At 32.0% G+C, this 17180-nt stretch overlaps 1 protein-coding gene across 1 annotated transcript in view; it reads left to right on the forward strand.

Annotated features, from left to right (window-relative positions):
- Window positions 1–10612, forward strand: part of LOC139521168 (adhesion G protein-coupled receptor A3-like) — a 72206-nt gene extending 61594 nt beyond the window's left edge. The window contains exons 14-18 of the mRNA XM_071314475.1: window positions 673–800; window positions 1810–1995; window positions 3256–3435; window positions 4820–9577; window positions 9772–10612. Of these exons, the coding sequence (XP_071170576.1) occupies window positions 673–800; window positions 1810–1995; window positions 3256–3435; window positions 4820–7085 (2760 nt within the window). The 3' untranslated portion in view covers window positions 7086–9577; window positions 9772–10612. The remainder of the gene's footprint in view (window positions 1–672; window positions 801–1809; window positions 1996–3255; window positions 3436–4819; window positions 9578–9771) is intronic.
- Window positions 10613–17180: the final 6568 nt, after the last annotated feature.

Below are 17180 nucleotides of genomic sequence, written 5' to 3' on the forward strand. Positions count from 1 at the left end.
ATTTTCATGGATTACTTCAATCAAATACTTGGATTAAAATGAAAAATCAGTCTGTGCTTTGATTAGAATAAACTTGGGACACTCATGAATGGGTTACATCAGAGAAATCCATTATTCACCAATCAAGTTCAGCTGAAAGAATTCATTGCTTATTATTTCATATCAACAAGATATCAGTTTTGCTTCGACAGAGAAAAAGTAGCCATCACACAATTCTTATATACAGATATTGCAAAATTAAAGTCAACACAATATGATAGTATCCTTTAATGAATGTCAACGGCATGAACATAATTATATTGATTTATGTCATAGACAACTGTCAACATGTCACTGCACTATATATGTTTCATGTTTGACTGCACAAATATGCATAACTTCTGGGATCCATATACCTTTAATTAGACTTAACTTCTTGGATTAATATACCTTTAATTAGATTTCAAATAAATATAGGTTAACAAACATACTACCAAGTGATGGTCAACAATTGAAAACAGAATTTCAAACTGAATGTTCATCTACAAGCATATAACATTGTACAAAAAATATACAATATTGACGTAATGATATATTAACTGGTAAATTTATAAAGCTTTATAAATAGTAAATCTTGTTTTGATCACTGCCTTTTGTATATTACACTATTTAAAGTTGATTATTTACTTTCAGGAACACGTTGCTGATGATTTGGGTTTACTTAAAATGTTACACTTAATGAAACCAGCAGTATATGTTGGAAGCTGTGTGTGTATTCTCTGTCTAATGGCAGTCATTGTTACATACGTATCATGTTTTAGGTAGGTACTGCACATATGTATCATGTTTTAGGTGGGTACTGCACATATGTATCATGTTTTAGGTAGGTACTGCACATATGTATCATGTTTTAGGTAGGTACTGCACATATGTATCATGTTTTAGGTAGGTACTGCACATATGTATCATGTTTTAGGTAGGTACTGCACATATGTTTCATGTTTCAGGCAGACATTGCACATATGTATCATGTTTTTGGTAGGTATTGCCAGCTGTCTTTGAATTCACAGAAAATGGTGCAGAATCGAACATGGATGAAAAATAAACAATTCAAAACCAACCGCATTAAAACATCTTTTGAATGCATAGGAAAAACTGTGATAGAAAAAATCACCGATATAGTACAAAAGAGTGTCAAAGATACCAAAGGGATACTTAAACTCATTAGTTGAAACAGAATTGTCAATGCCAAGGCTAAAAATGAAAAATGATTAAAAGATAAACAATAGTATACAAAGCACAACATAGAAAACTGAGCAACACAAACCTCACCAAAACATAGAAAACTGAGCAACACAAACTCCACCAAAACTGAGCAACACAAACTCCACCAAAACTGAGCAACACAAACCTCACCAAAACTAGGATTCCTGTGCTCATGAATGGTAGACATATCCTGCTCCACATATGGCACTTATTGTGTTGCTCATATAAGAACAAACCTTGTGATAAATCTAATAAAAAAACATATATGTTTGATATGGAAAAGGTGGTTAAAGAATTGGGGAATATATATTCATATCAAGCTTCTATACATTGTATCTGAGTATTGTTTGGAGTTGCAACCCTAGAATTTGAAAAAAATCTAATGTAATCTAGAAAATAAGTTAAAAAAAACTTGTTAACTCAATTCGTAAATAAATTACGTTTGAAAATAATGTGTAATTAGAATTTGTATATGATTGAGTTTTTCATCTAGGCCTTTCACAAAAATAATTGATTAATTCTTTTAAAATGATGATTAATAATAGTATTATCTTTTTTTTTCAGATTTATAAATGTGCCAAAGAAAATGAAGCATTCAGTCATTAATATTTGTATTAGTTCTCTACTACTTATTATAACTTTTACAATGGGGGTTAAAAGAATGGACCATTATCTAGCATGCCAGATTGTTGGAATATTTATACATTACTTAACGCTATGTGCCATGTTCTGGGTGACTATCACAGCTTAGTAAGTATTTATATACATCAAGATTTAAATAAATGAATGGATTGTATGCATCTTCAGTGATGCTTGATGCTAAAATATTTGAAAGCCAAAATCTATAGAAATGGCTTCTTTAATAATTAATATATTTATACAGATCTTACTTCAAGATTTAACATTTTTATATAGATCACCATCAAATAATGTGAAAACCTTTCTAGACATATTCACATGAGATTATGCAATCATCAACAGGGAAAGTCAGCTACTGCTGGTGATCTTAACATTTGATCAGTCATGCCTTTAGATGTTTAGAAATATGAACAGTTGATTTCAAAACCAACAACCATACCAGGATCAAGGATAGATCTTCTATTCTCACTGCAACAACAAAATACTTTTTTTACGACCGCAAACCAAAATTTGGGATCGTAAAATGGTATGATGTCGTCGTCGTCTAAAGGCACATTGGTTTCCATACAATAACTTTAGTTTAAGTGAATGTATCTCTATGAAATTTTTTCAAGAAGTTTCAATACTACAAAAGGAAGGTTGGGATTGATTTTGGGGATGATGGTCCCAACCTAGAGGGGCCAAAAACAAGCATTTTTCCAGTTTCCAGACAATAACTTGTGTTTAAGTGTATCGATCTCTCTGAAATTATACTTCAAGGTTCCATACTTCAAAGGGGAGGATGGGATTGAGTCTTGGGGTAAATTCTCAAAAGGGGTTTCCAAAAAACAAACAAACAAAAAAATTATAGGGGGAGGCGGATGGTTTGCATTTTTTGTAACAAATTTCAAATCTTGGGCAATAGATTGTTGACAGACCTACAATATAATAGAAGGTAGCATCCAGCGTTAATGCTAACCATAAATCTTTGATATTCATGTGATAGCTGCTACAAATGTGTTATACATATGGGAGTTTAATAAATAAATAACTAATGATTGTCATGTTCAACATGAATTAGTCATTTGCTGTCTGTATATCTATGGTTTTAAATAAAGAACTTTAGGGAAGTATTATTTTGAACCTTGAAACTATTTATTTGATTAAAATTAGCAATAGAAAGAATTGCCAAAAACTTAACTTTGCAAAACATGTGTTTGCTTGTTAAAAGCTATCAAGAAGTTTAGAATTTATCACTCAAAAACACTTAGAATTTATCACTCAAAAACACTTAGAATTTATCACTCAGAAACACTTAATCTGCAGTCAGTTTATTTGTTAATATCATCACTTTCACATATAGATTTTGTATTTTTAATCATTGTTTTTCAGCAATCTGTTAAAGAAGTTTACCAAATCTGACAAGCCACCAGCACCTCCTCCTGACCCAGTTAACATGCCGTTACCTCCTCAGCCTATGTTACGCTTCTACCTCCTAGGGTACGGTGTACCCATCATTGTATGTGGCATTACAGCTGCTATCAGTTTAGATCATTATGCAGACTCTAATTAGTAAGTATATATCTTCAAACAAGTCAATTCAACTAGAACAATAGACATGTTTCATGGGATAATATCTTTCCAAAAAAAGAAATTATCACATTGTTAGGTGTTAAAATTACTGGAATAAGCATCATGTTAACACGGCCATCTTTAACTTTATGGGAAAAAATCTGTACATTAACGGCATCATGAATGGAACAAGAAAAAAAACTAGGATATATATATATAGATGAGATAAAAATAACCAAAAAAAATTCTAAAAATCTTTTTATCAAGGATTATCTCCCCTTAGTGATTATCTTTTTCTTTTAAATTGGTAAGAAAACAAATATCTCAAATAATGAAAGATATTATTCTTGCAGTATTTCAAGTATAATGGCTAAAATTATGAGCTCTTTTAACTTAAATCTATTTACAAAGCATATGTGTATATCGACAGTTCATAAATACATGGAGTATTATTACATAGAGAATAAATAATAATATACATATGCCGTATCATCCCGAGATACCAATATCAGCCGGAGGGCCTTTAGGCCCGAGGGTGATACAGCATGTGATAAGGATTTTGCCATGTTTTATACGCCTTTTCATATATTACAACAGGAGAGTATATGGCCGAGTTCACTTGAAACTCTTCAATCGACTTTAGAGTTAATAGATTATCAAGTGAACGCACTAGAGTTGATATTCGGAACAACTCTAAGCAACTCAAGTGTAAGGCCCTGACCAAGCATAAAAAATGAAATATTCTCATTGGTTTGACGTTATTCAAGAGTTTCTCGAGTTTAACCCTGGTTCGGTGAGGGTTGGAACCAAGGTACGAGGGGTTAACTCGACTGGTTCAAGTAAAATCGTTTTGTTGAAAGTTGAGAGTAAGTAAAGTTAACTTGAGAGTTTCAAGTGAACTCGGCCTATATGAACTGCTTTCTGATACCTAGCACCTGGGTTACCTTCATTTCTTCTTTTTTCTTGTTTTAAAAGCTTTAAAAGAACTGCGGCTCGATTACTCATCCTAAGCACATGGGTAACTTTACAATTTGCGTGCTGTTGTTTTAAAAATAATTTTTGTTTTGTTTGTTTTTTAGGGTATTTCATTGAGTTCTTTTTTATAGTTGCATTTCTTGTGTCAGAAATATGAAAACTCGACGTTTGTGACGTCACATTCCAAACAATGACGTCATTCAATAAATTATGTCACGCCCGAATGACTGTTCATTAAGAACCCACTTTGAGGGGGGGGGGGGGGGGGGGGGGGGGGGGGGAATTCTGAAGAGGCTTGCATAAATCAAACTGGAGTTTATATATGATAAAGTATTATAAAATTGAACATGTTTATATAAGATGCAGAAAAGCTTATATGATATTAAACAATATTTCATTTTCATTTCAGCTGTTTCCTACAATGGGATCCTAGTTTGGGTGCTTTTTATGGTCCAGTAGCTTTATTGGTGCTTTTCGATGTTGTGTTCTTTTTACGTATTGCATGTGTTGTACAAGACATAAAACCAGAAACAATTAATGTGATCACAACAGATATTGATGAAACTCATGACATAGAATTAAATCACAATACAGATGAGATCACCACTGAGATTGAAGCTTTAACGCCAATTAGAATGGCACAAACAAAGGATATGTCTGATACCCAGTCAACAGTATCAAGTGTAATGGACCAGGAGAAACAACCTAAATCACAATTATATTCTGTGGTTGGAATACTTCTGTTATATATGTTATTCTGGGTTTGCGGTGCCATTGCTGTCGCGGAACCATTTAAATTATGGATTCCTTATCAAGAAGATATATTTAGTTATTTATATGCATTTACTTGTGCCCTATTTGGGATTTTTATGTTGTCCTATTTTTGTTTGTCGCGTAAAGATTCCTGCTCCAGTTGGAAGCGATTCTTCCTGTGTGATCAGCCTTTAGTATATGACATGGATTTTCATGTGCCTAACCAGTTAGATGTTCCTAATGGAAGTGTATCGAAAGGGACTGGTGAATCGTCTGTCCCTATAAATCATCATTACAACATTACTCAGGAAGAGAATGACAAGACATTCAAGGATAAATCTCTCATCAGTTTGGTGCCCGTTAATTCAGTGACTGATGGATCAGTGACCAGTGTTCCTGAAAACCCACAAGTATTTTATAACCCAAAGCAAAATGGGGCTGCCAAACGCTTCTGGGAAAAAAGGCACCATTCTAAAGTAATAACCAAAGATATGTTTAAAAACTTCAGTGGCAGTGCTACTGATTATTTCTCAGGATCTGAGGCCGGCAGGCCAAACAAAATGTGTAATGGAAATATTAGTGATACAAACACACATCTAAGTATTGAAATTCAAATACAACCAAGGAATGGTTTGAATAGTAAACCAACATCACCAATCAATTTTTCTCCAGGAATGTATTGTCAGCCTATTCAACCACCAAATGGCATGCCATATCAGGCTCCCTACTTTTCACTATTGCCATTACACAGAAACCAGATACCTCCAGTAGGAGGGTCTAATGTGGGATCAAATATGGGATACAGTTCCCCTGGTCCTGGGAGTCAGTGTTGTAGTGTCACGTCATATCCTGAGTCACAAGTCACAAGTACTAATCGATGTCCCAGTTCATGTTCATTAGGAACTAAATCTCATCCTAGTGCATTTACTCCAGTACACCCTAAAAACAATACACTACCCAAACAAGGCAAGGGTGTCAAACCATATAGTCCTGTGCAAGATATGCAGAGAAATGGATCCGTCCAACGCATGCGTGATTTCGATGGACAGAGTCAGATTACTGAATCATGTCAGAGTGAGGAACAAAAAACAATGCCTTCTGGGAATAATCTTAACTGCAATAATAATAAGATAACGAGAGATTGTACTTATAAACAATACGGAGCAATTGATGATAACATTGCCGAAGTTCAGAACCCAATTAGTATTCGTAGGTCATTATCAGGAGGTTCTGATCATAGTGCACGTAATCATCGTAACCATGACAATTTCATACAGGAAGTTCATCAACGAATTCCTAATGAACCGACATCAAAGCAAAAATCTCTGTCACCTCCGGGGTATCAATCTCTGTCGCCATCGGGTTACCAATCAGTGTCGCCTCCAAGTTATCAATCTCCGACACCAATACATACTAAGACTCCTAATGGTGATCTGACAGATACTAAACCTCTCAATGGTATCATCCATTCGCCTGACTCTGATAGTCAATTACAATTTAGAAAATTTCGTGGGAATGACTCGGATCATAATTCTGAGCCTGCCTCTCACTCGTCTTATCGGAGACATCACAGACGTGATCATAATCACAAAAGACATTCTCGGCACAAAGGTTTACCTAAACCAAGGTCACTTGATTGGGACGAGGAAAAAAATCAATCAAAAAATAATAAAGCAATACCTTATGTTTATGTGAATCATAGTTACAGTGAAAGGGTAAAGGAGAAACTTATATCCAAAGGACTAATAGATCGGCAAACCAAATCTTCTAACAGTATTAATCGTTATGCAGAGTACGGTCCCATGATTGAAGACGATGATAGTTCTACGACAAGTTCTGATGATAATGATTATTATGGGCATGATGTATGGGTGTTACAGGGGGCAAAGTCTAAAAAGTCCAAAAAAGAAACCAGTGTGTAATATATATTATTAAGCAATTAATTTTCAGTATGATCATGAAAACTGATACAGTAATTTAGAGAAATGATTTTATAAAACTACATGTAAGACAATCCTTTTGACAGGTACAAACTATATCTGAATATTTTTGCAATGAATATCAATTGCAATTTCATTTGTTTTTAAAATTTGATAAATATCATTTTAAAATTGATTTTACAAAATTGATTTTCAACTGACAGGACTATTCCTAGACATTTGTTAGAAGCACAGAAAGTGTTTTTTAGTTATTAATTTCAAAATTTTGTACTTTTTTTCAACATGTTCAAGATGGTAAAAATGCTAGATAAATGTATATATTAAATTTTCTAAACACGATTTAAAGGTTTGATAAGGAACTGAAAGCATTCTATATACTGCTTTTTTTATGAAATTAATGTTGAAATATTGACTTACAATTCAATATTAGACAAGAAAACCAGTAGTTTTATTCTTCTTTTTTTTTAACAAAACTACATAAGTTTTTAACCTCTCTTTTTTATGCATTTTTTTATAATTTATTTTCATGCTGGAGCATTCTTACTTTTTATGAAAATTTTATGCATTTTTAATGACATTGTTTTGTGGAAAATGATAGCAATATATATTGATTGTGATCCTATATGGTTGTAATATTTTCTAAGCCATTTATTGGTCAGTATTTTGACCATAAGACTACAAGTAGTGATTGTTTATTGTGATTATGAACTTTATTTATTTATTTTATACAACATGTTGTAAATTCATTGATTGTCATATTTCACAACACTTTTCTGAACCCTGTTTAATTTAAATATTTTAAATAAGTCATTAAAATCTGAACATGACTTCAAATGTCAGCATTACTCAGATACTTTTCAAAACTTGTATATACATTTAGATATATTTAAGGTCATCACTTTGACATGTATGAAGCAATGACCTCATTCTCATGACCACTGCACTAACTTTGGTTTAAATTTATAGAAAATCCTCAAAAATTTTAGATTCATGATGTGAATTTAGTAATGAAATCTTCGAAAATTAAACTTTGTTTAAGAACCATTTTAAATTAATACTTACAGTTACACAAGTAGCATCAGACATGGCTAGCAATAATTTAACAAAAAGCAAAATTTCAAACAGATTTACACTTATTTGACTATACTTGAGTTCAAGTAATTCACTGTAGATAATATAACAAATTTAAAATAGTTTAATTAATTTGACTTCTATGACATGTATGATGCTACAAGATTACACCACAAGGAAATGCTTCGGAACGATTTCAATATCTATAAAAAAAAAAATAACTAAACTTGTATTTTGTAAATGTAGTAGAGGAATTGTGACAATCAATGAACAATAGATATCTTTATTGTAATTTATATGTATAACTATCATGTATTCATCAGTCAACAGGACTTGTGCCATAGTAATTAAAATACCAAAAAATATATACATATAGAAAACAATTGTTATGGGAAACAAACATTTCATTGATGACAAACAGATATTTTAACTTAAAAGATTTCAGCTTTTTATGCCCAATGGCAAATGTGAATTGGACTATTATCATGAATATATATTAACCATTTTCTTTTTATATGTGTAGCTGTACATGTCAAGCCAGATTGGGTTCGTTTGTTTTAAGTCTGTTTCTCAGGAACCAGTTTCAGAAAGTGATGTTTCACTATATAACATGTATAATACAACAATATGTCAGCTGTGTTGGATAGAAATTGACCTTATGCAAATGAATATTAATACATCATTAAACCTATTTTGGGTTGAACAAATCTCTATGCAACGTCTGTAAGTTTTTGACAATTGACTTGTTATAACAACCCTATAAAACATCAAAACTTATCTTTTATTTCAACTTATAATGTTTCAAGGTCAATCAATTTTATACATTTACATGTACATATATGTGCACTTGCATAAGGTCCATTTCGATAGATGCAGCTCAGTCATGTTGACCAGGATTTATTTCTTCAGTAATATACAAATTTTTATAAATGGTTCCATTGTTAGAAACCAATAATTCTATATAAGCGATACTTTTATATTGCATCTACTTTTTAACATACAATACATTTTACAAACAGAATATTATTTAGCTTTTCAAATCAAACCTGTATTAATCCAAGACACACATTATCCTGAAAGCTGTGCTCCAGGGAAATAATTTGTTGAGGGTTGGCACAGTGGCTGATATTGGAAAAGCCATATCACATACTCTTTATTATATAGTTCATTCTGTTGGGGTTTGAAAATATATGTGCAACCATGACTAAAGTTAATATAATGATGGATGGATGATACAGAGGGATTGCCATTGATTTTATTACACATGAACAAAATACTTGTTTCTACAATATAACCTATATTTTAAAACAATTAGGTCCCTGTGACCTACATTTTGCACATTTTTTTACTATGTTGAAAATTGCATTTTTAACTTAATTTCAGTAAATGTTACTGGTAAAAATGTTTTGGAATAATATTACAATTAAGAAGAAACTTCTACTGGTAAAAAATAAAAAGGTTTGTAGGATATAATCTTCATAAACTTATTTTTAAAAAGTCCCATTTCATTACAAAACACATGTCCTAAAATAATAAATGAAGTTCCTCAAAATAAAATGAAAAACAAATATATGTCAAGTTTTCTTTTAATTGGAAGTTTTTTTTACTGTACATTACCAAATTAATATAAATACGTCAGAAAGAAAGAATTATTGATTTACAAATAATTCATTACAATTTATTGAAGGTTTCTAGATCTGTGTAAATTATAAAAGGTATATAGAAAAGTGCTTTCCACCGATAAAATTGTAGGATTTCAGGTTTCTTAATTGTTAATAATGAATGTAAAACATGTAGGTACAAATCACTAAATAGAATGAACCCTATATAAAAACAAAATGTGGTCCCTGACTCCCTAATCCCTATACACATTTTGCATATTAGACAATTTGAATCTCAAACGATAATGGTATTTTGTGAACCTAGAGAAATAGACATATATATAACTTTACCAGTGGGAAAAGGGAGGGGGATAATTCCTTAATGAGCTTAATAACATGCATATATGTGTACAAAATACTGATATAAGCAATTTATTTTAAACTCATGATAAATAATTTTTAGGAATAGGAAGAGGTAACAACTGACAAATCTTGCTTACCTTTCTTATACAATCTTCTCTCATCAATCTATCCTTTTTCACTTTTTCATAGAAAACCAAAGAAGTTAAAACATTTTACAACAGGTGCTTGCTTCCTTTAATTCAGATCTCATTATATATATCTCACTTAAACCATTGACATTGTATACAGTGTATTAAGTTATTTTTTCTTTGGTGCAAAAATGAACCTAATGTGTGTTTTATTTCTCATGTGTAATAGATTTTCTACATTTTCAGTAATCATTGATATAATTTTTAGTGATATATTGTACATACATGTATTTGATGTAATTGTAAAGAGATAAAAATGTACATTAAATGGTGCTATACCTGTGAATTTCATTGAATTAGAATTATATGCCTTTCATAGTATTAATAAGATGTTGTATGAGTGCCATTGAGACAACTCTCCATCCAAGCCAAAAATTTGTAAAAGTAAACCTTTATTAGGTCAAAGTAAAGTCTTTAACAAGGAGCCATGGCTCACACCGAACAGCAAGCATACCTGCCAACTTTCACAATTTAGGCGTGTATTACACGATTTTGACCCTTTGTCACGATTGCACGATCGTAATCGTGAAAAACCCTCTAAAACATGATTTTGTGAAAATCTTCACGAAAAATATGATGATATGTAATGATTTTGAACTGTGTCCAAGGGTGGTCCAAGGAAGAAATTCGTGTTCAGCCAATCAAAATTCTATGTTTCTCATGATCAAATTAATGCTGCAAGCTATAAAATAACCCCAAATGACTAGTGTAAAATCATTTAAAAGGGATAACAACAGTCTAATGACTCTTCCATATACAAAAACAAGACTTCCTGACTTAGGACAGGTGCAAACAAATACAGTGGGTTTAAACATTACCAATCTTCACCCTTACCTGAAACAGTGTAACATCTCAACATAGAAAGACTCGCTAAAAAATATTGAATTGGCCCGAAAGACATATTAGCACAAGTGAACATACACTGAACGAATAAATTAGATCTATGACACAATGTAAATGCAAAATCAATTAAATAAGGGGTGAGATATTAAACAATTTCAGAAAGAAAAAACATAACCTAGAATGCCACCAAATAGAATAATGTACACACTACACAGGTAAATTGTAAGATATACAGTAAAAGAGAACCGAAATATTTTACAAAATATGTTTCATAGTACGAGAACAGAAGTGAAAATCTATGGTCAGACCAATCACTTGAGTTAGTACATACACACTGTACCTTCACTCAAGAATATACAAACTGTACTTCTAATGAAGTACATGCACACTACTTCCAATCAAGTACATACACACTACTTCCAATCAAGTACATACACACTACTTCCAATCAAGTACATACATACACTTTACTTGCAATTGAGGACATATACACTGTACTTCTTAAGTATATACACATTGTACTTCTTATTAAGTACATAACACTACTTCCAATCAAGTACATACACTGTTCTACCAATCAATTATACACACAATATACTTCTAATCAAGTGCATACACACTGTACCACCTATCAAGTACATATACTCTATACTTCCAATCAAATACACACTGTACTTCTAAACAAGTACATATACACTCAACTACCTATCAACTACATACACACTACTTTAAATGAAGTAAATACACACTATACTTCCTATCAAGTACATAAATTCTACTTCAAATCAAGTAAATACACACTGTACTTCCAAAAAAGTACATAGCCACTACTTTCCAATCAAGTACACACACTCTATACTTCAAATCAAGTACATTCACATTGTACTTCCTATCAAGTACATACACACTACTACCAATCAAGTACATACACACTATTACTACACAATTACATGCACACTACTACCAATCAAATACACACATTGTACTACCTATCAAGTACATACACACTTTACTACTCATCAAGTACATACACACTGTACTATCAATTAAGTACATACACTCTACTTCAAAAAGGGAATACACACTGTTCTACCAAAAAATACATACACTCTACTCAAGTACATATACGCTGCTCCCAATCAAGTACATATACACTGTACTTACTATTAATTTAATACACACTACTTCCTATCAAACACATACTCTATACTTCCAAAAAAGTACATACACTCTGTACTACCAATTAAGTACATACACACTGTACTACTCATCAAGCACATACACACTGATATACTAATCAAGTACATTCACACTGTACTAACAATCAAGAACATACACTCTATACTTCCAATCAAGTACATACGCTATTCTTCCAAACAATTATATACACTCTATAAATTCTATTGAGTGCATACACACAATACTTCGAAACAAGAATATACACACTATACTTTCATTCAAGTACACACACTCTGTACTTCCTATAAGGTGCATACACACTACTTCCAATCACATACATACTATATGCTTTTAAAAAAAAGTACACACACTCTGTACTTCCTATAAGGTGCATACACACTACTTCCAATCACATACATACTATATACTTTTAAAAAAAGTACATATACTCAATACTTCCAATCAAGTACATACACACTGTACTTCCAAACAAGTACATACACATTGTACTTCCAAACAAGAACATACACACTGTACTTCCTATCAAGTACATACACACTACCTACAAACAAGTACATTCACACACTGTACTTCAAATCAAGTATATACACACTGCATTTCCAATCAAGTACATACACACTGTATTTTAAATCAAGTACATACACACTGCCCTTCCAATCAATTCGTAAACACTGTACTTCCAATCAAGTACAAACCCTGTTCTACCAAACAAGTACTTAGACTGTTCTACCAATCAAGTACATACACTCTATACTTCTAATCAAGTACATACACACTGTACTTCCAACCAAGACAAGAAAACTATATATCCAACCAATCATATTCACTGTATTTCCAATCAAGACAAAAAAACTATATATCCAACCAATCATATTCACTGTATTTCCAACCAAGACAAGAAAACTATATATCAAACCAATCATATTCACTGTATTTCCAACCAAGACAAGAAAACTATATATCCAACCAATGACATATACTGTACTAGTATTTCCAACCAAGACAATAAAACTATACATCTAACTAATCACATACACTGTATTTCCAACCAAGACAAGAAAACTATATATCCAACCAATCATATTCACTGTATTTCCAACCAAGACAAGAAAACTATATATCCAACCAATGACATATACTGTACTAGTATTTCCAACCAAGACAAGAAAACTATATATCCAACCAATCACATCAACTGTATTTCCAACCAAGACAAGAAACCTATATATCCAACCAATGACATATACTGTACTAGTATTTCCAACCAAGACAAGAAAACTATACATCTAACTAATCACATACACTGTATTTCCAACCAAGACAAGAAAACTATATATCCAACCAATCATATTCACTGTATTTCCAACCAAGACAAGAAAACTATATATCCAACCAATCATATTCACTGTATTTCCAACCAAGACAAGAAAACTATATATCCAACCAATGACATATACTGTACTAGTATTTCCAACCAAGACAAGACAACTATATATCCAACCAATGACATATACTGTACTAGTATTTCCAACCAAGACAAGAAAACTATATATCAAACCAATCACATATACTGTACTAGTATTTCCAACCAAGACAAGAAAACTATATATCCAACCAATGACATATACTGTACTAGTATTTCCAACCAAGACAAGAAAACTATATATCCAACCAATCACATACACTGCATTTCGAACCAAGACAAGAAAACTATACATCCAACCAATGACATATACTGTACTAGTATTTCCAACCAAGACAAGAAAACTATATATCCAACCAATCACATACACTGCATTTCCAACCAAGACAAGAAAACTATACATCCAACCAATGACATATACTGTACTAGTATTTCCAAACCACGACAAGAAAACTATATATCCAACCAATCACATACACTGCATTTCCAACCAAGACAAGAAAACTATATATCCAACCAATGACATATACTGTACTAGTATTTCCAACCAAGACAAGAAAACTATATATCCAACCAATCACATACACTGCATTTCCAACCAAGACAAGAAAACTATATATCCAACCAATGACATATACTGTACTAGTATTTCCAACCAAGACAAGAAAACTATATATCCAACCAATCACATACACTGCATTTCCAACCAAGACAAGAAAACTATATATCCAACCAATGACTTATACTGTACTAGTATTTCCAACCAAGACAAGAAAACTATACATCCAACCAATGACATATACTGTACTAGTATTTCCAACCAAGACAAGAAAACTATATATCCAACCAATCACATACACTGTATTTCCAACCAAGACAAGAAAACTATATATCCAACCAATCACATACACTGTATTTCCAACCAAGACAAGAAAACTATAGAATCATATTCAAAACAGTGTAGCTGTGGCCATTGATTGACAACCTTAAAGTATCCCATTGACTGGGGCAGATTAGGTGAACGTGTGTATGCAACGACAACTGCTCACTACTTACTTATTATAGAATTTAAACTGTGGGGTCACCAAAGGTTCTTAACGCCTTTAATATTAAAATAGTTCGAAAAATAATCAGGAATAACTTTATGTTTTGATTTATATTGTTGATATAAATCAAAACATCGTGTTATTCCTGATTAGTTTTTCAAATTTCTTTGTTTAGGTGTTGAGAACCTTTTGTGACCCCACAGTTTAAGTGCCTTTAACAAGTACATAGTGAGCAGCGGTTGTTACAGACAAACGTTCACATAATCTGCCCCAGTCAATGGGATAATTTAAGGTTGTCAATCAATGGCCACAGCTACACTGTTTTGAATATGATTCTATATCCAACCAATCATATACACTGTATTTCCAATCAAGACCAGAACACTATATATCCAACCAATCACATACACTGTTTTTCCAAGCAAGACAAGAAAACTATATATCCAACTAATCACATACACTGTATTTCCAACCAAGACAAGAAAACTATATATCCAACCAATCATATTAACTGTATTTCCAACCAAGACAAGAAAAGTATATATCCAACCAATCACATACACTGTTTTTCCAACCAAGACAAGAAAACTATATATCCAACCAATCACATACACTGTATTTCCAACCAAGACAAGAAAACTATATATCCAACCAATCACATACACTGTATTTCCAACCAAGACAAGAAAACTATATATCCAACTAATCACATACACTGCATTTCCAACAAAGACAAGAAAACTATATATCCAACCAATGACATATACTGTACTAGTATTTCCAACCAAGACAAGAAAACTTTATATCCAACCAATCACATATACTGTACTAGTATTTCCAACCAAGACAAGAAAACTATACATCTAACTAATCACATACACTGTATTTCCAATCAAGACAAGAAAACTATATATCCAACCAATGACATATACTGTATTTCCAACCAAGACAAGAAAACTATATATCCAACCAATGACATATACTGTACTAGTATTTCCAACCAAAACAAGAAAACTGTATATCCAACCAATGACATATACTGTATTTCCAACCAAGACAAGAAAACTATATATCCAACCAATGACATATACTGTATTTCCAACCAAGACAAGAAAACTATACATCTAACTAATCACATACACTGTATTTCCAACCAAGACAAGAAAACTATATATCCAACCAATCATATTCACTGTATTTCCAATCAAGACAAGAAAACTATATATCCAACCAATCATATACACTGTTTTTCCATCCAGGACAAGAAAACTATATATTCAACCAATCATATTCACTGTATTTCCAACCAATGACATATACTGTACTAGTATTTCCAACCAAGACAAGAAAACTATACATCTAACTAATCACATACACTGTATTTCTAATCAAGACAAGAAAACTATATATCCAACCAATCATATTCACTGTATTTCCAATCAAGACAAGAAAACTATATATCCAACCAATCACATACACTGTATTTCCAACCAAGACAAGAAAACTATTTATCCAACCAATCATATTAACTGTATTTCCAACCAAGACAAGAAAACTATATATCCAACCAATCACATACACTGTTTTTCCAAGCAAGACAAGAAAACTATATATCCAACCAATCACATACACTGTATTTCCAACCAAGACAAGAACACTATATATCCAACCAATCACATACACTGTATTTCCAACCAAGACAAGAAAACTATATATCCAACTAATCACATACACTGCATTTCCAACCAAGACAAGAAAACTATATATCCAACCAATGACATATACTGTACTAGTATTTCCAACCAAGACAAGAAAACTATATATCCAACCAATCACATACACTGCATTTCCAACCAAGACAAGAAAACTATACATTTAACTAATCAAGTACACTGTATTTCCAATCAAGACAAGAAAACTATATATCCAACCAATGACATATACTGTATTTCCAACCAAGACAAGAAAACTATATATCCAACCAATGACATATACTGTACTAGTATTTCCAACCAAGACAAGAAATCTGTATATCCAACCAATGACATATACTGTATTTCCAACCAAGACAAGAAAACTATATATCCAACCAATGACATATACTGTATTTCCAACCAAGACAAGAAAACTATACATCTAACTAATCACATACACTGTATTTCCAACCAAGACAAGAAAACTATATATCCAACCAATCATATTCACTGTATTTCCAATCAAGACAAGAAAACTATATATCCAACCAATCATATACACTGTTTTTCCATCCAGGACAAGAAAACTATATATCCAACCAATCATATTCACTGTATTTCCAACCAATGACATATACTGTACTAGTA

Source organism: Mytilus edulis, chromosome 4 (genome assembly GCF_963676685.1).
Source record: "Mytilus edulis chromosome 4, xbMytEdul2.2, whole genome shotgun sequence".
Classification (NCBI taxonomy): Eukaryota; Metazoa; Mollusca; class Bivalvia; order Mytilida; family Mytilidae; genus Mytilus; species Mytilus edulis.